Here is a 25,284-nt window from a genome sequence, read left to right as displayed (position 1 = left end):
GAAAAAAAAAAAAAAAAAAAAAAGAAAAGAAAAGAACAAAGAGGGAGATGGCAGGGTGGACACACCCCTCTTCTGAAGGGGAGAAGAGGTCATACTTGAACACAGATGCTGGTGCAGGAAGCATTCTGACAAGTGGGCCTGGTGGGAATTAACCAGGGAGATTAGAGCGTAGACAGGGATAGCATGGGGCTCCAGGTGAGGGAGAGGGATGTGGTGTGGCAGATGACAGGCGGGGGCATCTGTGGACCCTGTGCAAGGACGAGTCTACTTTGACACAGCAGGGGCCTTGGAGATAGGTTCACTGCCAGCCAGTGCCCCAGCCTCTTCCCCACCTGGATGCCCCTGGCCAACCTGGGCAGGCTCCTTAGCTCAGGAAGGAACCTCTCACTCTGGTCCCAGGCCTAGGGCTCCAAGCAAGGGCTTCAGAAGGAGCCTGGACCTTGAGTGACCAGGCAGGTAGGTGACTGGGGTTCCTTTAGGAAAAGAAGTACACATTTCCTAGATACTCCCAGGGGCAGGGATGTAGCTCAGTGGTGCAGCGCTGCCTGGCAAGTGCAAAGCCCTGAGTTTGATTCCCCACACCAAAAAAACAAAAAAAAAGCAATGCTTAGACACTTCCTCCAGTGTCACCTCCACTCCTGAATAGTAGCTCCTGGGAGACAGTACTGCAAAGCAGCTGGTACAAGACCAGGGATGTCACCTCAATACCATGGTCTCAGGGGTTCCCTCACAACCTGCAGGACTGGGTTTGATTTGGCTCTGTGTCCCTGGCACAGGGAAGGAGATAAAAGACAGGCGTGACTGATACTCATGGTAGAGAAACAGCTGTTGGAGGCCCCAGCAGCCCCACAGACAGACACCTGTTGAAGGGAACTGTGACCTTGATTGCTTGGATCCTGACCCCTCCCCCAAGGCCTCTCCTGGCCTTCCTACCTTCTTGTGGGCAGCAATGGCCAGCTGGGCCCACTTCTCCAGTGTCTTCAGGGGTGTGATCTCACGGTCAGGGATGTAGGTGGGCACAAGGTTCAGGAGGCGCTCCAGAATCATTTCTGAGCCATAGTCCACAAAGTACTGCTGGGAGGCCAGCTCGGCCAGGTCATCTTCCTGGAGGAGGAGACCTTAGTCACATCTGTGGCTCAGTCCCCTCTGGGAAGTCCTTCCAGACCACTGCCAGCCCTCTTCTGGCCCTGCCTCCCATAGGTCCGGCACCCTGGCCTTTGGTACCCTTTGTTTTCACTGCTTCACCACTACTTCATCGATTCCCTGTCACCACTGCTGTGCATCTGGGGGATAATTAAGACTGCAGAGCGCCAGGTGGGCACTGGACATTGGTCCTTCTCTGCCTGGGCTTGTGCATGACAGCCAGTGAGGCCTGCCTGGGGCTCCCCAGGGCTCCAACAGGAGGGGAAATACAGCTAGGGTCTGGTGGCCTTGAAGGCAACAGATATTTTCCAACGTTCAAGTACTTCAGATTTTTAGCAAATAATACAGCTGATGCAACACTTAGTGACTGAATATTAGCTTATCATCACCTATACCATCATCATCACTACCACATTACCAAGATCACCACGATACCCACAGTAAACACCATCATCAGCAACACTAACACCATCACTATAGCCATTAGCATTGCCCGCATCACCACCAGCACCATCCCTCCTCCCTCCACCACCCACATCCTTTGCGCTCCCGTCAGGCCCAGCCTCATCCCTCATCACAATCACTGAGGGAACCATGAGCACCATCAGAAGCACCATCACCACCGTCCCCAACAAGCCAACCACACCGTTCCTGTCCTGAGGAGAGGAAGCGATACACACGTGCAAAGCCCAGTCTAAAGGACCGAATGTCCTTCTCCCCCGGAGTTTACTAGACTGACTCCAGACCGTGCCAGGGGTATGCACTGACGCACATACGCCGTGCTGCACATAGACTGCAGCAGTGCAGGGACTCCTCCCATTGGCAGAATCCAGGATGTCTTCTGGAGCCCCTGCTGCTGTCACGGTACCACGTCCTCACAGCTCCCATGAGGAATGCGGGTTCGGTCCAGGGCAAGCCTGGACAGTGTCCAAAAGCAAACAGTCCCACCTCAGCACCAGCTGCTGGTGGGTCCCAGGCAGTAGCACAAAGCCCATATTTGGACAGACAGGTGGCTGAGGGCCAAGCCAGGGCCGGAGATTCCCTCTCGCTCACCTTTTCACACCTGTACTCCCCAAACTTGACCCCTCGCACCACCTGCTGGTAGATGAGGTTGGTGGCCACGTTGTCATCTGAGGGGTTGTGCCAGGGTGTGAAGACCTCTTTTCGGAAGAAGAGCCTCCAGGGCGCATTGCGTTCCTGGGCGCCCTGCTCCTTGGCATACTGTTCACATTGGGAGACGGCGTCCATGACATGGTCACTGCCACTGCCCAGGGAAGACACCTGCGGGCACAGAGGAAGAGTGGGCAGACACGGGGTCAGGGGAAGACCGAGGAGCCGTCAGCTGTGTCACAGCATTTCAGTCCAGATGGAAATAAGGCTCAGAGGCAGAAACGTGCCCCAGGCCCCCAGGAGGAACTGTGGATCCGAGCCATGGGCTTGAGCCAGCAACTCAATTATTATCTTTCTAGACGTAGTAAGGGGCATATTACACGGAAATCTCAGTGCACATTTTTTGTGCAACTTTTGGGGAAATTCCCACAGAAAACGTGTGTGTGTGTGTGTGTGTGTGTGTGTGTGTGTGTGTGTGTGTAATATCCAGGTGAACCATGGCCAGCCTCCAAGTTCTTCCCTGGACTGGAGGAGTAGAGGTGAAAAATCCCAAAGCCCCCAGACCAGCTCAGTGAAGATGGCTGCAGGACCGAGTTGGGGTGCTCACACGCCAGCTGGTAGAGGACAGGTAGAAAGGAACAACTACTTGTTGAAGTCTCTGTCACGTGTCACAGCAAGCCAATAAGGAAGTAGATTCCCCGGGTGGCTCCCAGGAGCACACAGCTGGGCACCACGGGAGGATTCCTCTAGCCTGGGCACACACCACCCTAGGGGCTTGGGTTTCCGTCTGCAAGGCCCTGAGGAGGTTTTCCTTGGTACCTAAGAGGCCTCCACTATCCTGGTGAGCCGGACAGATTCATGTTACCCCGGCCTAAGTAACCCACTGGAGATCCCCTGAGCTAGTAAGCAGCACACTGCGGTAGGGGTCAGTGGCCTTGCTGAGTGGCACCAGGAGGTGGCGCTGTAGATTGCTATACCTTGTCAAATAGGGCGATGTAGAGGGAGAACCCAAAACGGTCCCTGAGGGAGATCTTGTCAGCCAGGGCATTGCACAGCTCCTTGGCTGTGGTCGCCGAGTCTGTCAGCAGGGTCTTGGTAGTCCCATCCATGAATGTCACAGGCAACATGATGGGCTTCTTGGACTTGGTGGCCTTGAGGTGACCAAGAGATTTATGGGGTCACTTAAGACCAGCCTACATTCTGTACGCTTGCTCCATGCTCTCTGTGGGGCCAAGCTGCCCTTGAGCCCCAAGTCCCGAGCATTCCTCTAGGACACTGCCTATCCCACTCATAGGTAGCTGGGGGCCCTGCTGCACAGCCCTCCCAGATGGGACTGTTAGGGCCCCTGTGCCAGAGCCCTGGGTTGGGAGGTCAGACACTGCCACATGCAGGGGCTTCTTCACTCATTTCACACAACCATCGTAAGACCCTGCAAAGTGGTAGCATAGCCCTGCGCGGCAGTAGAACCACTCTGATGCAGAGAGCATCCCCACACCCAAGACTCTTTGGCATAAGGCCAACAAATGGCACTCGATGACCCTTGGGGGACTATCCTGCACCCAGGGGTCCAGATTACAGAGTTTGAGGGTGGGCACTTGAGGAACCACTGAATCCCAAAGCAGGGCGCATTGTGTGGGGGGCAGAGGGCAGTGAGTGTGTAAAACTGCAGGGGAGTCACCTGCAACTCCAGCCAGCTGGGTGGCTGTGTCCGCGTCCCATTGACAAAGGTCCTCCTCAGACGCTCCTCACAGTATGGGGCATAGCCAGGTGGTCCCCCATGGATGAAATTCCTCAGGTACTACACACAGCAGACCCCATGAAGCAGCCCGCCCCATCAGCCCTGGGCCTCCCCGGCCTGGACCACTGCTGCACACAGGACCTGCTCCCTGAGGCGGGACTGCCCATACCCCTCCTCTCCAGCCACGGCTCCCGCTGCACTTGGACCGAGTCTATGGACTGTGCCTGGGCCACAGAATCACACAGCTCAGCCCCACCTGGTCTCTGCCAGGTCTTCTGCCTCGCCCCCACACATGCCATCACTCCCTCTACCCAGTGTAACTATTCTCCTCGGGGACCCAGTCTAGACTCCACCACCTCTTCCACCCTCACAGAACCAGCCAGCATCCAGGCCTGTCACTGAGCTGAATTGAAGTGAATGCCCTAAGATGTGAGCACGGGACCCAGGACGTACTCCTGTCAGGCTCAGCCTAAGTAGAACAGGGCTGAGGGAGGACAGAGCCAAGTGGTGGCTCCCTGGGCAGAGAGACTCAGGGGCATTGGGCTGGATGGGAGGCCCTGCTAAGCTCTTTCTTTGCTCTCTCCCTCAATGCCAGCATAGGGCCAGCCCCCCTCTGCCCCAGGAACCTCTCTTACCTTGACGAACTTCTCAGAGGGGGCAAAGCAGCCTACACAGAGAGACACGAGGATCCAGCCACGGGCATAGCTGCTCTTGGATGGGTTGTGGGTGAGCTGCTTGCTGATCTGGCAGTAGATCTCATCCCTGTGCAGGAGGGATCGCCTCAGAGGAGCATCTGCCCCCCCCCCAGCAGCAGGCTAGCCATTCTGTCCAACTTGCCCAAGACCATTCGGGAGGAGCCAGAGGGGGCCACGTAGAGAGGCTGAGCCCAGGGCTCTGGGCAGCCACCAAAGGGACATTGCTGTAGGGACAGGATCATCAAGCATGAAGCACCTTCCTGACTCCAGTCCAGAGGCCACAGCCAGGGCCCCCCTCTGGAGACCCAGTCACTGACAAGCAGCACAGGCCCTGCTCTGCCTCCCTCCTGACCCACTGAGGGTCCTGGACAGATGGTTTCGCTTCTCCAACCCCAGCCCGTAGTCAGAGCAGGAGGGACAGCTCCTACTGATGCCAACTGGTAGAGTAGAAAAAAGCCAGGGCATGTCTTTGGGATTGGATGAGTGCGGACAGTGCACCTATTTCTGTAATGCTCAAACATTTAAATAGTGAGGTTAAAACAAGAAAAGTAGTTATTTTGTTTTCATTTGAGAATGATCCTTACATGATTTCTGTATAGAAAGAGGAGCTGAGGCTTACAGAGTGCCTAGCATAGGGCATAGCACAGCAAGCCTCCAGTATAGGGCAGCTGCCATGGTCACTGTTATGTTGACATTTCTTCCATCCCCTGAGCAGGGAACTCTAAGAGGGTAGCCTGCCTGCTCAGGGACAAGGTGACACATGGTGATGTAAATGACCACCAGGGGGCGCGCCTGCTCCTCTTCCTTCTCCAAGAGCAGTGCCTGGCACGAGGGATTACCTGATTCAAGGGTCCCGTATTTTGAGAGCTCATACGCCAACAGACTTTTAAATAAATTCTAGAAGTTGTCAACTTTTTATGATAACAAAAACATTGCACATGTGCATGTGTGCGCGCACACACACACACACACACACACTGCCAACTACCCCAATCACTTCATAAAACAAGTCATTTTAAATAGCCAAGGAGTAGGAAGGGTAAGATTAGAGCAGAAAGAACTCTAGTGCCCAGCTTGTTAAGAGACCAGTGAAAACCTATCCCCTTCCACCCGAGTCTCCAACTTGACCCACTGACTTTACTGAGGCTGGGAGAAGAGAGGGGTTAGCCTTTGAGGTGAACACTGTTACTATTATTTCCCTTTACAGTCTAGGAACCACAGGCTTGAAGGAATTTGACTAAGGTCACAGGACTAGCCAGCAGCAGAGCCAAACACAGACCTCTGGGATTCATCTGTTGCTAAGGTGATGGAGCCACACGCAGCCACTGAAAGGCCCCCAGGCCCTGTCATGAAGCGTGGGTACCCCCAGTGTGGCATTGCTGTCCCCTTTGAGCACTGACCGCAGCGCTGGCCGCAAGATGCCGTTGCCAATGATGAAGTGCAGCTTCTCCAGGTTGGAGGTGGGGCGGTCCTCCAGCATGCTGTTGCCCTGCACTGTGGACTCCCCATCGTGTAGCCTCTTGGTCACCTGGGCCGAGGGGACAGGATTGGCCAAAGCTGGTAAAGTTCAAGGTGCTGCCGCTGCTGGCCAGAGCCCCTTTCCCTGAGTCTGTCCCTCCACAGAGTACAGGGTCCTTCATGGACCCTGCCACAGCCACTGCCCCACCCCACAGACCAAGAATGAGCCCATGGCTGGGAAGCATGGGCTTGGTGCCACCAGCTTCTAGACACAGCTCATCTGTAGCCTGCTTGAACCTCTGCACCCCAGGCCCCACCCCAGGGAGGCCCTTTCGGCCAGGATGACCCTATCCCTCAGATTCTGAGCAAGACCCCATCTCTCTGGGATGGGCCCCTCATACATCTCTGGTGCCAGAGGACACCCTGGACTCCAACCACCCTTTCCCCAAGGCTCTAGACCTGGCTCTTTGGAGGTCCCACACAGCCACTGCAGTGGCCCTATACTCTGCCCAGATGTGTTAATGAGTGAGGGGCAGGGGTGTGATGCGGACAGGACAAGCTGGGAAGGTCTTCATAGCTCAGTCACCATCCTGCATTCTCCACCCAAGGCCCCAGGAGTGGGTGTTTCCCTGCCTAGGCCCCTTGGTATTCAGTAGAGCTGGGATTCAGATCTGACCCTACATGGCTGCAGGAGAGGATTTGTGCCCCGTGAGAGGACAGGACAACGGTAATTCAGGAGCCCCTGACCCTGAAGTAGGGGGTCAAGAGAGGCTTCCTGGAGAAGAGAACCCCCAGGCAGAGAAGGAGGAGGAATTTCAGGTGTGTGCAAACAAGGGGGTATGGAAGAGCTGGCCACGAATGCCACAGCCTGTGTCTATTCCACTCAGATCCCAGCAGCCCAGGGCCGGGATGGTGCTCAGAAGAAGGTGAGGGGTTCAAAGCCACCAGTGGTCCTGATGCTCCATGAGCACTGCTACCACAAGAAAGTTCAAATGTCTGAAAGGTCCTTAGACCAAAAGCCACATGTGCAAAACCCAAGCACCCTCCCTCTCTCCATATGCCACCAGACCCCTGCCAGCTCTGGCTTCCTGCTCCAGACCTCAACCTCATTCACCACTTTTTGCATACACTCCTACCATCCAAGCACCTTCCATTGTCCTGCCCGTGGGGACAGGCAGCATTGCCTTCTCCTGCCGGTCCCAGCTCAGCCTTGCCACAGCCTGGCCCGAGGCACCACCCCCAAAGCTGCCAGGTCTCAGGCGTACTCCCACCTCCTCTGTGAGCTTAGACTTCTTCTTCAGGGTCAAGTGCACCAGCTTGTGCCTCACGCTGCTCTTCTTCTGTCCTTCAGGGAGCTGGGCCTGCAGGACCAACAGAGGTCAGAGGCAAGTGACAACAGAAAGCGGGAACAAAATCACTTGACAGTGGGACTGTGCCCGGGCATCATCGTACCTCCACGCTAATTTTACGAGACACCTCACAGGGCCACCCCCACACACTAACAGGCAGATGAGAAAACTGAGACTGAGGAAAGTACAGTAACCTGCCCAGGCTCTCCTGGTAAGTCACTACCGGAGCTGGCCCTGATGACAAAGGCTGTCTGCTCTGCCATACAGCCCTTTAGTTATGGTCAACAAAATGTTTAGGTATTTTTCCCCAGGAGTAGACAGGAGGGCAGGCTGGGGCTAAGCACTGAGGCAGAGACAAATTGTCAGATGTTTCTTCTGCCAAGGACCCCAAGGTTGGGCACCCCAGGCAACTCTCCCTGTGGCCTGGGGTAGGTACCCTGGCCTTACCTCGCCCTCGCCCTGCAAGGCTTGTAGCTCTCTCTTGTACGTCTTCTTGCCCAGGGTCTCATAAATCTTGGTCATCACAGGGATCTTCTCGCTGCCATCACTCATGGCCGTGTGGTACTTGGGCTCCGGGAGGTCCCCCATGAACCGGAGGATGGTGATCCAGACTGCTAGGGCCGCCTGGTAGCAGAGCACATGTGGCAGAAAGTCAGGGTTGAAGACATGCTCAAGCTGTGGACACAACCTGGGGTGTGGGGAGACAGCTGGGGAAATATCAGGCTTAGGTCCAGCCAGGGCCCACTGCCCTGGAAGCACCCATGGTCCCAGCCCTGGCCCTGCTTAGTGACCTAGCAAAGGTAGGCCTCACCAGCTGGTCGCCCTCATCATCGTGGTACAACAGTGGCTGTTTGAGGGGCCGCCGTGTGTAGGAGTGCGTCGTTGTGCCCTGGAAGTAGGTGGCAGCAAACTTGGCGAATTTGTACTCAGAGAGGTCCTCCTCATCCTCGTCGGGCAGGGGCAGGGCTGAATCCAGGTCCTCCTCCACCATCTCCCTCCGCCCTCGCTCCAGGTCCTGATGGACACAGAGGAGCTCCTTGCCATGTGGGCCTGGTGTCCAGATGGAAGGGCCTGGGGCAGACTCAGGGCTGGACTGCTGTTCCCAGCCTGTCCCTGCACAGCCTGGTCTTCCTCCACAAGGACAGGGGCTCTGTTTGTTGTCCACTGCCCAAACAGAGTCTGGCACCTGGCAGTCCCTCAGTGGTGAATGGATAGGAGTTTAATAACTATAGAGAGACAATGTTCAGCCCAAGGTCACAGGGCAGGCACCTGCAGTCCCCCGTCCAGGTCATCATTACTGCCCTCCGCTCAGAGGGCCCAGGTGTGCTTTAACACAAAGGGACAATCACACCGGTGCAGAGGAGCCTTTGGGACCCGACCCCACCCTAGTACCTCAAAGCCGCTAGGAGCCTGGCCCTCCTGGTCTGGCAGGCCACCCGAAGTCCCCAGGAAGCCAAACATCTTGTCCACCATGTCCGAGTGGTTGATGGGCTCATGGCGGGCCCGCTCCATTCGCTCCAGCAGCTCCTTTTTCCGCCGAGCCTCCTCCTTCTCCTTCAGCTCCCGCTCGGCATCCTCACGAGCCAGCTGGGCCAGGCGCTCCTGAAGTCGGAGTGACACAGAGGGGATGGATTAGGCACCAGTGTGACAGCCCCGGCAAACACACTCTCCTTGGGGAGCCTGTGAGCCCAGCAGCAGCCTTGGCCCCCACTTCCACCAGGGCCTTCTGGGCACAGAGAGGGAGGGTCTGGGCCTCAGCACCCCCTTGTCAGCCACGCTGAGCTCTGGCCACACCGTCCAAGGCAGTCAGGTGCCTGGCACTGCTGAGCCACTGGAGGGCCCTGGACAAGTCTGGACACTGCCTGTCCTTGGGGCTTGGCCAGGAGCAGCTCCCCCAGAGCACCCGCTCCAGCCACACCAGCCCTGTAATCCCACGGCCATGGGCTGGGGTTCTGGACAAGCACTGCCCATATGAAACATAACATGAGCGGTGCAAGTGACAGTCACATTTTGAAATGAAAGAAGTAAAATTACTTTTAATAATGTTATTTAACACATGTTTCCCAAATACCATCTTAACATGTAATTAGTATTATGAAAATAATATTGAGGTATTATATATCCTTTCTCCTCACTAAATCTTCAGAAGCTAGTGTGTATTTCACTCTTAATAGTACCATGCCCCTGGGATGAACCACACTTCACCCGTCAGTAGCAGGTACGGCTGGTGGCCCCCAAATTAGGCCACATTCATGGCCTTTGGTGCTGTCCATGAATCAGGCTCTTTATCCCCAGCATAGCAGGCTGGGTAGGGGCATGGGCCCTCTTGCTCTGGAGCCCTGTCTCTCTACCCTTTCACCTGGCTCAGATCCAGCCCCGAGAGACTGATGGGCCTGGAGTGGGAGGAGGGTTACAGGGACAGCTGACAGTGGCCGGCAATGGAGGAAAGTGAAGAGCCAGTGAGCAGACACTGGAGGCCCTCCTGGGTCCGCAGCTCACCTGATGTTTGCGCTCTGCCTCTTCCTTGGCCTTCCTGGCACTCATTTCCTTCCGGAGCTTCTCCTCCTCTGCCAGCCGCATCTTCTCTGCCTCAAGGCGCCGCAGATACTGAGGAAAGAAAGATGGATAGGCATCAGATGTGGCATTTGTCACAGTGCTTCCGGTTACCTCTACCCCCTCCCTGAGTTCTGGACCTGTGAATGACTCTGTTGAGTACTTTAGCAGATGCGGAAACCGGCAGCTGAGATGTTCTTCAGGTCACATGTGGGTGGAGACACTAGGGACCCCAAAGCCAGACAAGATTTGCCTTGGCCTCCTGAAGACACATGGGAGACCAGGGCCCCAGTCCTGCCTGTGGCTTAGAAGGTGGAGGGTTGGGGGATTTGGTCCCAGCCTTATGTACTTCTCATGGCAGGATAGCCCCAGGCTTTGGCTGCACACAACTCTGAGGATAGGGGCCCTCACCTCAGCCCTGAGGCGCCGGTGTAGTCTGCGGGCGATCATACCACGGGCATAGGCCTGCACAGTGAGCACAGCCCAGAGGCGGTGGCGGAAGGCCTTTCGCACCAGGTAAGCCCGGCATCTGGCCTGGAACTCAATGATGCGTCGGCGGGCCAGGCAGTACTGCTGGTGTAGCTTTCGGGAGCGATGCAGGGCCTGCAGCCGCAGGAAGCCCAGGCGCATCTGCAAGGATGTGGCCCATGCTTGGAACTGTGCCCCAGCCTGGATGGCCCCTGCCACAAGAGCCTCTACTGGTGGACTGGCACCCCCAAGGCAAGGCTTAGTCTCTGCTTACAGGAGTCAATGGCCCTGTCCTTCAGGGCGCCTTCCATTGGCAGGGAAAGTTTCCTAGGGGTTGCCCTGACATTCTCTGAGATGGGCCCCTAAGTGACCCCAGCCTGGACCAGGAGCTATAACCAACCAGTCATCTTCCTGTCTACCTCCCACCCCAAGTCCAGGCTCCTCCTAGGGGCCACCCGTGACCTAGCCACTTCTGGCTGCTTTGAGGTCTCCAATAACTACAACTCATCAAAACATACTAGAAGAAAAGCAATGAGCATTACTGACCAGTTGAAAAGAACCACAGAACTAGATCTGGACTTTGGCTGGAGGGAAGCTAGGGGCCGGCTGGGGCAAGCCGCCTCAGGGCAGCTAAGTCCTGTTGCCATAGCAACGAGGCCAGGTTCAAAGGCTGGCCTGTGAGGAGTAGCCGGTGAGGAGGCTCACCAGCTCATAGTTCCTTCTACAGTTGTGGCCCCGCCAGTGCCTCTGGATCAGTGTGGCAGCATTTTTCAGCTTCAGGAAGTTGGACCTGAAATGGTAGCAGTGATGGGGTAAATCCCAGAGCAGAGAGCTGGGGCCTGGAGGCAGCCAGGATCCAGGTGGCTTGGAATCACAGGCCTTAGCTCTGTGACATGGCCTTGGGCAAGGCACAGAACCTCTCTGTGCTTTAGCATACTCATCTGGAAAAGGGGTAGTTTAATGCCTGCCGTTCCTAGCTCACAGGCTTGTCACATAAGCCCATTAAGGTACTTGTTGAATGAATAAATGTGTGAACAAATTAATAAATGAAATAACATAAAACTGAGAGCTCTGAACCTTCAAACCTCACCATTTTATAGACAAGGAAGCTAAGACTTGAGGTTGGGATAACAGCCTGTGTGTCTCTGACTCCGAGGAGCCCTGTTTTCCTGCCAATACGCAGTAGCCTCCTTCTCCACATTAACAGGCATCTCCAGCCCAATGGATGACAGAGGTTCCCCACATTAGACAGCAGGTTCCTGCTAAGAGGTGGAGAAAACAGAGGAGGGTGAACGATGGGCACCATGAGTGCATCCCATGTGTGCTTGTGCTTGTTTCTGGGTGTGTGTTTTATTCCTGGTGTTCATGTCGGGGAGTAGTGGTCGCACATTTCGTGTGCACACGGCCAAGGTGGCAGGAGCTAGTCAGGGCACACACCTGTCTTTGAACCCCCGGATGACCTTCTGGAGGAGGATGACTCTGTCAGTGATGGCCTTGTCCCGCTCCACCTCCAGCAGCATGTCATGGTGGTCCTGGAAGATAGAGTTCTCAATCAGCCTCCTCCAAGAGCACCAGCTTGGTCCCAGGTGGGCACTCAATTGCCCTCACTCAGGGCCCAGGTCCCAGTGGGGCCTCACAGGCTCCCAGGCCTGCTCAGGCCCATGGAGTAGCCTTTGTCGTCACTAAAGGTTGTGGCTGTTTCCCAGGGCCCCTGGTGGGACCAAAGGAGCAATAAGAGCCTCATTTCACTGGATGGGATGAGAGGAATCAACATCCCAGCCCGTTGCCATCTCTGCCCTGCCCTGCACTGCTAGATATCCCAGGAGCCTTGGCTAGGCCACTGTCCTTACTCCCCAGAACCTTAAGAACAGCCTCCTCCCCAAGGGTTTCCTGGCCCTACCATTTCCCCTCTGGCCCTCCCTTACATTCAGCCCAATCAACCCTCCTAAACAACCCTGACGGTGACCCAGGCCCCACTGATACCTCCAGCCCTTTCTCTTCTTCGCCCTTCCCAGCCCTCGCTCTAGCTGGACGACTTTCTTGGTACATTCAGTAGACAGGCATGGCATGTCCTTGTGTGCCGGCACCGAGCTAGATGCCAGGGTAGTGTCTCAGTGGCCCAGGTAGACAGGCCTCTGCCTTTAGGCAGGTGAGAATCTCACAGGGGAGCCAAATCTATCAAACCATCACAGACACACAGGGAATGGTGGAGCGGAGCTACTCAGCCCAGGATTTCATCGCAACCAATGAACGAATGAATAAACGAATGAGACTCGACCCCTTTATTCTCAAAACACCACCACGTCCGAAGAGCCCAGAGGGATGAGGGTGAGGACAGTTCTCTGGGTTCTCTGGTGTCAGATGCCACCATGCTTCCCTCCTGCCCTCCTCTGCTGGCACTAGGGCTGGGCACGAGGCTATCACCGGCTGGCAGCCCTGCTCTCTGCTTCCCAGCTGCCTGACTTCGGGCCGTGCGCTCCTCCTCTCTGGGTCTACGAAAGGGCCAGAATGCTTCTTACTCCACAGAGGTGTTGGAATAAGCGAGGTCACAGAAGAAACGCCCCACTCAGACGTGGCATAGACAATGTGCTCTCCGGCCTGTAGCTGGGGACATTGGCACATTTGTTCAGTGAGGAGATGAGGGACTGGGGAGGTGAAGGACTGACCCAAAGCTCCTAGGCTGTGAAGGAGGAAAGCCCAGATAGCTCCTAAACTCCCCAGCCGTGGGCTGGGTCCTCCCGTTCCTCTGACAGCCGTTCTAGCTATGGCCCCAGCCCCACCCCCGCCAGGAGCCCTGCCCTGCCACCCAGGACAGCCTGAAATCTAGCACAGCGGAAATGGAAACGGAGAAGCCCACGCTGTCCCCACTGCAGCTGTCCTGGCACGGCCCACTCCCGGCAAGTTCTCCAAGGCCACAGCTCCCCGGGACCAGCTTCCTGCCCCTCCTCCACCACCCAGGCAGCTGTGAGCACCAGGAGCCCAAGCTGCTGCACTCAGGGAGCCTGGGACAGAGCTACAGATGGGTGGCACACTGCTGACCACGGCTTGCCTGGCAGGAAACCACAGCTCAGACAGACCCTGGACCACCTCAAGCCCATTCCATTTTACTGACAGAAGAAAGCAGAAATGGTCAGTGACTTGTCCAAAGTCCCAGTGCTGACAAACAGGGTTAGGATTTGAATCCAGGCCCCCTGCTGCTAACAGACAAAAGGCTTCTGACCTTCGGCTTATAACTTGGGTCAGGGCTGTGACCAGGCAGGACTTACCCAGCCACGTGCAACCTCTCAGGCCCCACCCTCGATGGGAGGTCACAGCCCCAGAGCAGACCTGGGCAGAGGCCCGCCATACTCACCTTCAGAAAGATCTTGGTTTTGCCGATTTGCCAGTCATCATGGGTGCCCAGCACAGCCTCAGCAATACGCTGGCATGTGCCCTGGAGGTCGCCCTGGGATGGGACACAAAAGAATGGGCGGATTTGCCAGCGGGAAGACCTCTCAGTGTCCTTGCTGTGTGATCCCAGCCAGGTCCCACTTTCCCCTGTCTCAGTGTGATGACAACTGCCATGGCGTCAGGAGCCCTGTGGTGTCCCGCTGCCCAGCCCCACTCTTCCCAGCAGTACTCGAGGTGGCTGAGCAGATGTCAGGGTCAGCTCACCGCCTCAGTGTGTGACCTGGGACCTTCCCTTCCCACAGTCGGCGCACAGTTCCCCCGCACCTGTTGGTAGACGGGCTTCACACCGGGCAGCAGCACTCGGTACCGCTCCACAAACTCCACGAAGCTGTAGCGGATGGGGTAGCCAGCGCGGCGGATCCGGATGGTCTCCATCATGCCGGAGTAGCGCAGCTGGCGCACACACAGGTGCCGGTCAAATAGCTGCCAAGCACAGAGCCAAGGGCACGGGGGAGGGGGCGGTGGGTGTTTTGCAAAACCCTGGGAGCGCTGCTCCGTGGCTGCCATCATGGATTCATGGCTACTCAGACAACATTCTACATTCTGAGGAAAATGTGTCCGTCGGATCTGTGGCCCCTCTGGTTTGCCAATGAACCTGATCCAACAATACTTTCAACAAGAGACACATTTTGTAATTCACACGAAGTTGTTATTTTCATTTGTTTGTTTCTGTGGTACTGGGGATTGAACAATGGGCCTTGGTATTGAGGTATATCCCCAGCGCCTTTTGTTTTATTTATTTTTTTAGGCAGGGTCTCCCTATGTTACTTAGTTGCTTGAGCTGAGCTCAAATTTTCAATCATCCTGCCTCAGCTTCTGGGATTGCTGGGTTTACAAAGTTGTTTGTTTGCTTGTTTGTTTGCTGTGATGGTTGCAGGGCAGAGCCAGCCTGGGGTTCAGGGAAGGGATGGTGAGGGAAAGCAGAAGGCAGGCACTGGGGCGGCAGTGAGACTCAGAGGCAGGGAGGAAGACTGGGCCTCATCCCGGGCTGACAGGAGCCAGGGAAGGCTGGGGGCAGGGAGAGACAGGGTTGAATTTGCATTTGAGAACATTGTCACTGCAGCAGAAGGGATAGTGGGAGGCAGGGGGCAGAACAGGAGGGAAGGCAGGAGACCAGTGTTGAGACTGCTGCCAAGGTCTAGGCCACAGATGCCAAGTTCTGAGCTGAGAGAAGGGCATCTCAGGGCCAGGGAACTGGTACCCAACTGGCCTCAGTCCTTCTGGGCTCCCAACTGTGAGCTTGAGAGCCCTCTGCCCCTCAGACCCACATCCTAAAGGGGACAGGCCTCACCCGTGCTGGGAAATGATTTCCTGTCGGGGACAGTGTGTGCGGATGGTCAGCTTCCGCCGTCTGTTTCCTCTCCGTCAGGGCCACTTTCCCCGCCTTCCTTCCCTCCCGCCCCAGACCCCATGGCCCAGCTTCCCCTGGGCCTCCCCCAGGCCTCTGGGTAAACAACACCCCTCAGAGCCTGGCTGTGGAAGGAGAGGGCTTCTGGGGTCTGGGCTTGAACCCTTACCGCCCCTGAGCCCCCATCCTGCATCTCCAAGCCCGGACATGGGCTCCTCCTCAGAGGTCGTTTGGAAAAGCTGAATGAGGCTATGCCAAGCACAGACAAAGCACCCGACAAATCCTTTTTTTTTTTTGGTACTGGGGATTGAACTTGGGTCCTTGCGCTTGCAAGGCAGGCCACCGAACCACTGAGCTAAATCCCCGGCCCTGACAAATCTTATTTTTAAGGGTCAAAATGAGAAGGGTCCCAGTTGAGGAACCAGGGGCTTCCAGGAGGAGGTGGGTGGCCATCCACTGAGCACCCTCCAGGTGTCGGGCAGCCTACATGCACCATTGCGTGGAACGTGCCCGGGGATGGGTCTGATGGGTCCTGTTCCTAACCACAGGAAGACTGAGGCCTAAGAGGAGTGACTGACTTGTCTGCAGTTGCCCAGCTTGGAGGTAGCAGAGCCAAAACTTCTACCTGCTCTCTCCAGTGCACCTGCACTTCAAGCAAATGGGGGTCTTTTATAAGTCCACAAGTGCCCACCATTCCCCCAAACAGGACAAAATCTTGCATCACCCTCCTACCCTCATCCCACCCTGACCCCTCTCCCATGCCCCCTCATCCCTGCCTGGCCGGGTCCACTCACCATGGGCTTCTTGAACTCATTGGGCTTGATGCAGCGCACGAAGAAGGGCTGGCAGGCGCCCAGCGTACGCATCAGCAGCTCCAGCGACCGCTTGAACTGGCTGCTGAGTGTGGGCCAGCGCTTCCTGGTCTCGGCGCCCTGGGGGGATGGACAGACTGCGATGGGAGGGGCTGCGGCTAGTTCTCCCGCCCTCCAACAGGGGACGGAAGCTGGAGGGGAGGTCAGCTGGGTCAGGGCTGAGGAAGACAGCTGGGTAATCAGGGTTTCCTTGTGACCCCCTTTCCCTACTCTGAGCTAGAGCTTGGATCTCAGAAGCCCCCCTCCAGGGAGTCTACCAGGACCTCCCAGGTACCCTTAGGTCCTTCCTGCTCTGGTTTGCTGCAGCACTCCTGGCAAGCCCCTTTCAGTCTCACGGGTCACCTCAGGACACTGGGGTCATTTTAGGGACGGGAGCTGTGCAAAGCTAAGATCAAACCCTGGCGCACTGCTTCCTAGCTGTGTGGCCTTGGGCAGATCACCAAATGGCGCTGAGCTTCAGTCACCAAAGTAGAAAATAATGTCATGTCTCCACCAGACAGGGCAGAGAAGAGGGTCAGAGGTCAGGGTGTGTTTCAGTAAACAGCAACTTGGGATGGTTGCTGACCTCTAGGAACCGTGGGGGAGGGGAAGAAGAGTGAGGGGGTAGGCAGATGGCCTGTGGTGGGATTAGCCCTGGGCAGCAGACTGGGGTGTGGGTAGGGCAGCCCTGGGTAATCGTCTTAAGCTCCTGCTGGGGGACCAGTCAGCCACCCCGCTGCACCTCTCTGCCCTGTTAGGGGTTCTCTTCTAGAATATTATGAAATTCAAGGGAGAGGGCCTAAGAACAAATAGGATGGGAACCTTTGGCTGATAGAAACCGGATGTAGTGCTTGGGTTCGACTCCGCACATTTTCATGCCACTGATTTCCTGGGGACTTTCATTAGGGTGGGAATTTCTTAGTGAATTTGATCATTATTATAAGGTTTTCTATTTTTTACCACTGTAAGTTCATCTTATATCCTATAGCATCTAAAGTCAGAGGTGTAGCTGTAGATGTATGAGGCATTTGGGGACAAAGGAGTTTAGCCCATGCTAAATTTAGACAGTGTGCCCCCGACTAATGAAATCCACCAAGAAAGAGCAAATGTTCACAATTCTAAAATATGAGTGTTTTCTATTTTAGTTTTATTTGGAAGAGGGCCCCTGGGTTGTCAGTGAATCAATCCAGCAGCAGCACTGGTGACCTCCCTCCTGGGGCTATCTGGGTTGGATTGTACCCAGCTGGGATAGAGCCCTGCTGGGAGTACACAGGCAACATAGAACACGCACACTACATGTATATGTGCGCACGCGCACACACACGCGCACACTCACACACACCCCTTTCTTTGGTTTCAGTCATGCTGGAAATACTGCTTTGTGTCTGTCTCCTCTGCCAGGCCGTGAGCCCCTTGAGGACAGGCTGGTCAGCCTCTTTTACTACTGTGGCACCAGGGCTGTTACAAGTACCAATCAACCCTTCATTCAACTGATGTGCCATGGAACTGGTTCCTAGCATTGTCCCTGGACTTGCAGAAACTTCTGGTCAGGCCCCAAACTGAGGAAGCACCCTCCATGCATCCTCTTACATCCAGTGTGTCAGCAAATTCTACCCAACTCCACCTTCAAACTGTCTCCAGAACCTGATTCCCTATTCCAAGTCCTCCAGCGACTCCTACTTCACTCCAAGGAAAGCAAGGTCCTCACGAGGACCCACAGTGCCCCAGACTTCTGCTCTCCAGCACCTGCTGACCTCCTTCCAGCTACTCCAGCTCCTGGCCCTGCCTAGGACACACCAGGCAGGCTGAGTGTAAAGAACACCTCAGGTCTTTTGCACACAGCATTCCCTCGCCTGCAAAGCCCTTCGTCTCGATGCACAGGGCTGGTGTCCCTGGATCCTGCCATCTTCTCAGCGAGCCTTCCCTGACCCCTGCACCTCATTCCTGCCTCCCACTCTTTGTACCACTTATACCATCCAGCATGTTTTACTTATTTATTAGCTTACTGTTCCCTCCTTCTGCCAAAATATTTCTCATGTCCACTACTGAGTCACCAGGGCCTAGGACAGTGTTGGACGTATAATGGGCCCTCAATAAATACTTGCAGATTGAATGAGTGAATGAATGAACAGGGCCTATGAGGCTGTGGGGTCTGCCCACACATCCTTTGTCATTTGGGCTTCTGATTCAGTTTTATTTCTTTGAGGGAAAGGCCATTCTTCCTGGTATTTATTGTTTTCTGGAAGAATCTTCAGATGTTTTGGAATGGGGTACAGATTGAATCGATGTTAAATGGCTCCATCAAGGGGAACTAAGGGAAGGCACCTGAGCATGATGTTGGTGCCTGGCGAGGGTAGACAAGTGACAGGTAGCAAGCTGTCTGTATAAGGAATAGGCAGATATCCTGTGGACAGAGGGCCCAGGACATGTGGCTGGGGTCAGACATTAATCAGAGAACACCCCAGCCGTGGGAGAGCTGCCCTCCTCTAGGCTTCCCTGGTTCCTTCATCGGGGATAGCTGGGTGGGTAGGTGGGGGCCCTGGGCACTGGGGAGGTGAATGCAGCAGCCAAAGGATGAAAACTCTGGGGCTGGGGACCTGTACAGATGGGCACTAGGTGACAGGAAGTGCTGTGAGCTTTCATCCCAAGAGCATTATGACAACAGCATTGCCATCAAATAAACTATGACTCAGTGTTTCCAATTAACCAAGCTGATGGCCTTCCTCTTGTAGACGAGTAATCATATGTCTAGCAATTACAAAGCAGTTTTATTTCCTGGACGTGACACTTACAGATTTGGCAGAGGATGATGCAAAGCTTGGAAAACCTCACTTTGGTCCTCACTTGTATGTCACAAAGCCTTGCGCTGCCCTGAGACAGACAGCTGCATTCTGATTCTTGTGTCACAAGCTGTATGACTATGAGCAAGTCCCCTTTGCCTCCCTGTATCCCAGGCTCCTTAGCTGTAAAGTTAGGGAAGCGCTATAATTACCCACAGGGATCAGTGAGGTGATTGAGGCGGCAATGTGCTTAGCTCAGAAGAGGTACCCAGGAGAAGTGACTGGCGTCAAATCGGTCACTACTATCCTAACTCTCTGCCCTCAGGAGTGGGTCTCTTCTGGGCAGCTCGGGGTTCTGTGCCTGGACCTCCACACAGGTCCTCCGAAAATGGGTCCTGCCCTCAGGGAGGAGGGAGCCTCAGAACAGAAGCACATGGAGAGGCCCTGGGTGCTTCTGGGAACTTTGGAGAGATAGAGGAGAGAGAGGCAGGATGGGAGAATAGGCAGGTTCATCCAGACTACCAAACCAAAACCAAACTAGAGTGATGGGGCAGGGGAACAAGAGGAGAAGAGTGGGTGAAAGCCCACAGGTACACACGTCTCTCTCCAGTGTGACCCTAAACATGTGGGCTTTGGACCAGAACCTTCCCAGATTCTAGAGCTTCAAATGCCTGGGAGCCTTCTCCTTGAGGTCAGCCCTATGTGCACCCCATTATCTGGTGTGAGGGGCTGGGGTTGGGGAGGACCAGAGTAAACCTTGGGCCAAGGAGAACAGCCACTGTCCCGACAAGCTCCCTGCTCCTGGCAGGCTGGGTGTCCTGCTCTGCTGCTGGGGTGCTGTGAACTTCTCCAGAGCTCTGTGAGGGGCTGGCAGCAGGGAGAAGAGGGGCTCAGCATCAGGCAAATTGTAGGGGGTGTCAGCATTGGGCAGAGAGGGAACTGGGGTTGAGAAAGGGAGTCAGAGCCATGCTCTTATTGAGGGCATGGCGCACCTGTGGGACCTGAGGCACGTGGGAGCCACGCCCTGAAAGCAGCAATCAGGGTGCCCAAGCAGTGGTGGCTCCTAGCCCCAGCATGCTGTGACTGGGGTGAATCACAGCCCTTCTCTGACCTCAGTTCCCCATCAGCAAAATGCAGGAAAGACTTCATGTGCTTCCACCTCGCAAGATTATCAGAGGACCTGACCAAGTCACCAAGACTGGTGGGAGAAGCAGGAGACTCAGGGGAGTGGGGCAGAGGGGTTAGGAGACCTGGCTTCAAGTCCCAGCCCTGGTTCACAGAGCACCTGAGCAAGTCTTGCCCTCTCAGGATTCAGTCTCTCCCTTTTAGAAACAGAGATGCCTGTGGCACACACAACAACAACAACAAGAACAAGAACCCAAAACCAAAAATCACAACAAAAACCACTTCACCCAAACCAAAAGCAAAGGCAAAACCCAAAAAGCACACTCCAAAAAAGTAGCAAAAGCCCAGCCCTTTACCCATGGGGGCCGGGCCTCTCCCACTAGGCCCCAGGCCGGGGCTTTTACCTTTGCAGAAGCCGCTGCCTGGCGGAGACTGCCGGATGAATAACCACAGAGAAACTATAAGGGGAACCACAGGCAGGTGAGAAGGCAGGGAGGGGCTGAGGAAGAGGGTGAAATCTGTCCTGGAGAGAGGTAGGTCTTGGGTAGATCTGGGGTCCTGGCCGCTCTGTGACCGGGAGCAGCCCTGAGGTAGCTTGGGCACCTGCATAGTGCCTGAGGGATGGGGATCCGCTCCCCAAAAAAACCTTTCCATGGCACCTCCAGGGAGCCATGGGGCAGGAGGAAATATGAGATGAAAAGGCAGGCTAGGTATGTGGGTCAGGGGTATGCACCTGCTGAACATGTGTGAGGCCCTGGGTTTGATCTCCAGCACTGCTAAAAGTAAAAATGAAAACATAAAAAGGGTAAACAACCCTGCAGAAGGAAAGTCCACCAAAAGCCAGCTGGGGCCTGGGGATAAGGGACAGTCTTCTGCCATCTATGTGGGTCCAAGGTGGTACTCATACCCCTTGTGCCAATGACTGCCATACCCATCTTGTATCCTTGAGGCCGGATCCTTTCATTCCTGTTAACTGCTGGAGGACCAGGGGCAAAGTGAATTCTGACCAGGCTCAGCTGTGTGACCTTTCATATGGCTCTTCTCTGGGACTTGTGTCCCAGCCACACCTCAAAATGGGCACAAGAGGACCAGAGGGGAGTATGCCAGAGTCTCTCCAGCCTGTCCTGGAATTTCAGCAAAGCCCCACTGTCCCTGCTCTGCAGCCCAGAGGCCCAGGTGAAACTGTTAGAAAGGGCAGGGCCTGGCTTTGGGATTCCCCTCCCATGCAGCAGAATCCCGAGCAGCAGCCTTACCATGGCAACATCGGCCTGGAAGATCTGCTTGATGAACTTGTTCCAGGAGGAGTGGACCAGCTGGATGATGTCCCCATGCAGGGTGTCCCGGTTCTTCTCCAGGAAGCCTGGGCAGTGGCAAAGAGCAGTCATATCTTACCAGCTCTGCACCCGCAAGACTCAAGCCTCTCCCAGATCCACAATGTCTGGGCCAGGAGGATCTCAAAATCCACCCAGTTTAATCATATTCGTTTCACAGTGGGGCACACCTTGCCCAAGATCACAGAGAAAGTAAGAAGCCATCTCCCCAACCACACAGCCATCTTTCCAGGATGGTCCCAGAAGGGCAGGAGGTCTTGGTCTCCAGGAGAGAGGAGCCACCTCCCTGACTGAACCACCTCAAAGAAACTAAGGGTCTTTTGAATTAAGATATCAAAGCCCTGTTAAGTAAGCATGTCTGTTGGATCACGTTGGTCCAGTACCAGCTAACAGTAAAGGGACTCATTACAACTGTCCCATAGTTGGAGAGTACAGCATATTCGACAAAGTGCCTCACAGCCCCTGCATGTGCGGTGAGGGCAGGGATTATCTTCCCCATCTCACAAGGGGGGAAGTTGAGAGTTGTCCAGTTCCGCACAGCAATCCAGGCTGGAGCTAAGATTTGAACTCAGGGAAGTCCCCTGCACCACAGAGTTCCCGAGGAGGCTCCCATTCACAGGGACTGAGGAGTAGGAACTTGTCAGCAGGGTCTCTGCTAGGGTGGCACAGAGGATGGGGTGCCCACCGCTGAGGATGCCTGGAGAGTAGCACCACAGAGCAGAGGACTCGGGCTACCCCAGATGGTAGGTGACACAGAGACGTGGCTCTCTTCCTAACATCTAGCTTAGATGCTGCTCGTCCCCAGGAGCAAAGAAGATGTGGGTGCATTCCCTTCTACAATGACACCTGACCTCGTGGCTGGGAGAGTCTGGTGGGTCACAGGACTAATTCTCGACCTGGTTGTGCATCTGGTCGGATGTGCCAGGTCAAGCCCCCTTTGAGCCTATTTCTTCATCTTCGCAGAGCACTGCCCCCCAAAAGGACTGAAGGCAGGGACTCAAATAGACTCTGTATTCCAGTGCTCAAGGCAGCACCACTCACACTAGCCAAAAGGTGGAAACAACCGAAAGGCCAGTTAGTAGACGGACATGTAAGAGAATATGACAGCCACACAAGAGAATATGACAGCCAAAAAACAAAGGAATTGGTCCTGGCTAAAACACACAAGTGAAATAAGCCTCATACAAGAGACAAGTTCTGTATGATCCCACTCATAGCGGGTACCTAGAATGGTCAAATTCACAGTTGAATGGAGGTGACGTGGGGCTGGGGAGTGGGAGAAGGATGCAAGTTATTGGTGGTCAGTGCAGAGCTTCCATGTCAGGTGATAAAAAGGCCCTGGAAATGGTGCTGACAGCTTGCACACCCTTGTAAATGTACTTGATGCCACTGAATTATACACTTAACATGGTAAATTTTATATATGCTTTACCACAATTTTTAAATGTATATTCAAAAAATCCTTTCAAAAAACAAAAGACAAATGCTGAGCACCACGTTTCCCAAGCCCCTTCTCCTCCTCTCAGTGTTGAAAGGGACCTGGAGGTCTTTTTCCTGGAATAGGCATGGGGAAGGCCAGGCACAGGCAGAGACAGGCAGACAGACAGACAGCCCTCTCATACCTTGGGTCTCGTAGTAGACGACACCTGCAAAGTGGTTGATGCCAAACTGGGTCTCATGGTTGTTCTTGGGGGGCACATAGTTGGCGTTCAGTTTGTGCTGGGAATTGAGCTTATGCAACATGGTGGTGTCGGTGCCCTGTGGGAGCAGAGGGGCCACTGCCAGGCTGCCCCTCCCCAGACCCTGCTGCCTTTTCAACCCATGTCTTTGCACCCTTGTAATGACTTTATACCCACACAGGAGCACTCTGGGCTCTCACTGCTCTATCTGTTAAGTGGGCACACAACCTTCACTGGAGCCACACAACCTTGAAAACACATTTCAAACTGCAACGTTGATTCCCTATGATTCGAATCCTGGCAGCAACCACCCTTCTACACTTTAAGACATGTGCTCCGTCTTGAGCACCTATCTGCACCAGCTGTGTGCTTAGATCTTCATTATTCGGCCTGGTATGGAGCAGACGCTAATGGATTCCCATTTGTCAGGTGACTGCCCTGAAATTAGTCCAGAGGCCCCCTGAGAGGCTGGTGTCACTAGTGTCATTTTGAAGGTGAGGAAAGCAAGGCTCAGAGTGGAGAAGGGACCTGCCTGCTCCCCAAGCAGTGGGAGGCAGCCACAGCGGTGGGATCCCACCTTGGGGAACTTGCTCTCCTCGTCGATGAGGGAGATGATGTTCATGGGCTTGTTGGCGATCATGTCCAGGGCATCCTGGTTGTCTGTGAACTCGATGTGCAGCCAGTCGATGCTCTCCAGGTCATATTCCTCCTGTTCCAGCTTGAACACGTGTCGCACAAAGAACTGCTGCAGGTGCTCATTGGCGAAGTTGATGCAGAGCTGCTCGAAGCTGCAGGGGTGCAGGGACTGTGTGGGATGCTGCTCAGTGCCCAGCTCTGACTCTGCCTGCAGCACGACCCTCAGCAAGTCACCCCCGTCGTGGACCCTCCAGCCCCCAAGGAGGGGTGAGACGGTCAAGCCCAACTCTCTACCTACAGAAGATGCTGGGGCCCAGCAAAGGCCAAAGACTTCCCTGAGGTCACTCGGAGTCTGAGGAGAGGCTAGGCTGGGAGATGGGGCTCAGGCCTCTTTTCCTGCATCACCAGACTGCACAGGGAACCCATGAGAGCATGAGGCGGGCAGTAAAGAGACAGCAAAAGTGTGGAAAGATGGGAAGGAAGGGGATGGCAAGATTGGGTCGGCAGAGCCTGACTGATGACCCAGCTAAGCTTTGGGGGGATGGGGCTTGGGTTATTTGGTAAGGGACAGGGGGATCTGTGACATCTGTGCATTACAGGAGCTAAAGTGACTCACCAGGGGTCACACCGCTGGGAAGTGGGGCAGGGCTGGCTACCTCCAGCCCCGGGATGCACCTGTGCCTGCTGCATCCCTCAGTCCCTCACATGGCCCCCAAGAGTGTAGGTGCTCAGGGTGGCTAAGACCCTAATGCTCAGCTTGGCTCAGGCCTTGTGCGCCTCAAGGCAGCCTGCAGCCAAGATTGGGGCAGTCAGCAGTGGCTGTGGGGGCGGGACACCAGAGGCTGCCTTCCAAGTTTCTGAGACAGGGTAAGGGCCTTCCTTTACCACCTGGCACCCTTGGCTGACCCTGGGGAGGGGAGGGAGAGAGGGAGAGGAAGAGAAAAGAAGGCAGAGAGGCCCCCAGTGTGACTGAAGTCAAAATTCCCAGCGGCCTGGAACTGTGTGCAAGGAGCAAGCTCCATGTGGCTTAAAGGGAGAGATGTGACATTTCCCAGTGAGCAGAGCCCCACATGGTACCTGTTCACAGCAAAGTTCTCAAACCCAAAGATATCAAGGAGGCCGATGGACCGGCGGGAGTTCACTTCCTGGGAGGGTGGCTTGTAAATTGCAGCGTTGATTTTGTCCACAATCCACACGAAGAGTCGCCCATAGATACCCTGAAAGGCAGCCACATCAGCCACACTGTCTCATGGGGACCACTGTGGCCTCACTCTAGCCCAGCTGTGGAGCACTGAGCTGCTGTGGTCACCCTAGCACCCTCTCTTGCCTGAACAGCCCCTGCGCCTTGTCAAAGCTCCCTCTGGGTAGCAGCTCCTCTGAGCCCTTGTCCTAGCCCTGCGGGCTGGGAAGGAGCAATCTTTGGGCTCCAGCCTCAGCTCGTCTGTCTCCCCCATCTTTCTGAATAGCTCAAAGGTCCCAGAGCCCAGCATAGGCCTGGCACAGGTTGAGGGCTCAGGGAGTGGTAACTGTGTGACCACAGAAACAGGGGGGACTGGAGGCCCTGCCACCT

The 25,284-nt window shown here is 55.2% G+C and overlaps 1 protein-coding gene across 8 annotated transcripts in view; it reads right to left on the bottom strand.

Moving 5' to 3' along the window:
- Positions 1-25,284, bottom strand: part of Myo7a (myosin VIIA) — an 81,842-nt gene that overhangs the window by 25,241 nt on the left and 31,317 nt on the right. For 6 of the 8 annotated variants that reach the window (XM_033764234.1, XM_033764233.1, XM_033764235.1 and 3 more), the window contains 21 exons: positions 24,792-24,931; positions 23,656-23,866; positions 23,022-23,157; positions 21,322-21,428; positions 16,107-16,244; positions 14,229-14,387; positions 13,867-13,959; positions 11,952-12,046; positions 11,605-11,776; positions 10,458-10,676; positions 9,993-10,100; positions 8,886-9,095; positions 8,305-8,508; positions 7,941-8,117; positions 7,416-7,505; positions 6,087-6,214; positions 4,627-4,753; positions 3,932-4,051; positions 3,231-3,404; positions 2,197-2,424; positions 934-1,104 (listed from right to left, as the gene is read on the bottom strand). In XM_033764234.1, coding sequence (XP_033620125.1) covers positions 934-1,104; positions 2,197-2,424; positions 3,231-3,404; positions 3,932-4,051; positions 4,627-4,753; positions 6,087-6,214; positions 7,416-7,505; positions 7,941-8,117; positions 8,305-8,508; positions 8,886-9,095; positions 9,993-10,100; positions 10,458-10,676; positions 11,605-11,776; positions 11,952-12,046; positions 13,867-13,959; positions 14,229-14,387; positions 16,107-16,244; positions 21,322-21,428; positions 23,022-23,157; positions 23,656-23,866; positions 24,792-24,931 — 3,207 coding nt within the window. Of the gene's footprint in view, positions 1-933; positions 1,105-2,196; positions 2,425-3,230; positions 3,405-3,931; positions 4,052-4,626; positions 4,754-6,086; positions 6,215-7,415; positions 7,506-7,940; positions 8,118-8,304; positions 8,509-8,885; positions 9,096-9,992; positions 10,101-10,457; positions 10,677-11,219; positions 11,305-11,604; positions 11,777-11,951; positions 12,047-13,866; positions 13,960-14,228; positions 14,388-16,106; positions 16,245-21,321; positions 21,429-23,021; positions 23,158-23,655; positions 23,867-24,791; positions 24,932-25,284 lie in introns of all 8 variants that reach the window. The other 2 variants (XM_019206463.1, XM_010615124.2) reach the window with 1 other exon arrangement.

The sequence above is a fragment of the Fukomys damarensis genome, unplaced genomic scaffold (genome assembly GCF_012274545.1).
Source record: "Fukomys damarensis isolate Sample0158 unplaced genomic scaffold, DMR_v1.0_HiC HiC_scaffold_16, whole genome shotgun sequence".
NCBI classification, from domain to species: domain Eukaryota; kingdom Metazoa; phylum Chordata; class Mammalia; order Rodentia; family Bathyergidae; genus Fukomys; species Fukomys damarensis.
This window is presented reverse-complemented; position numbering and strand designations above follow the sequence as displayed.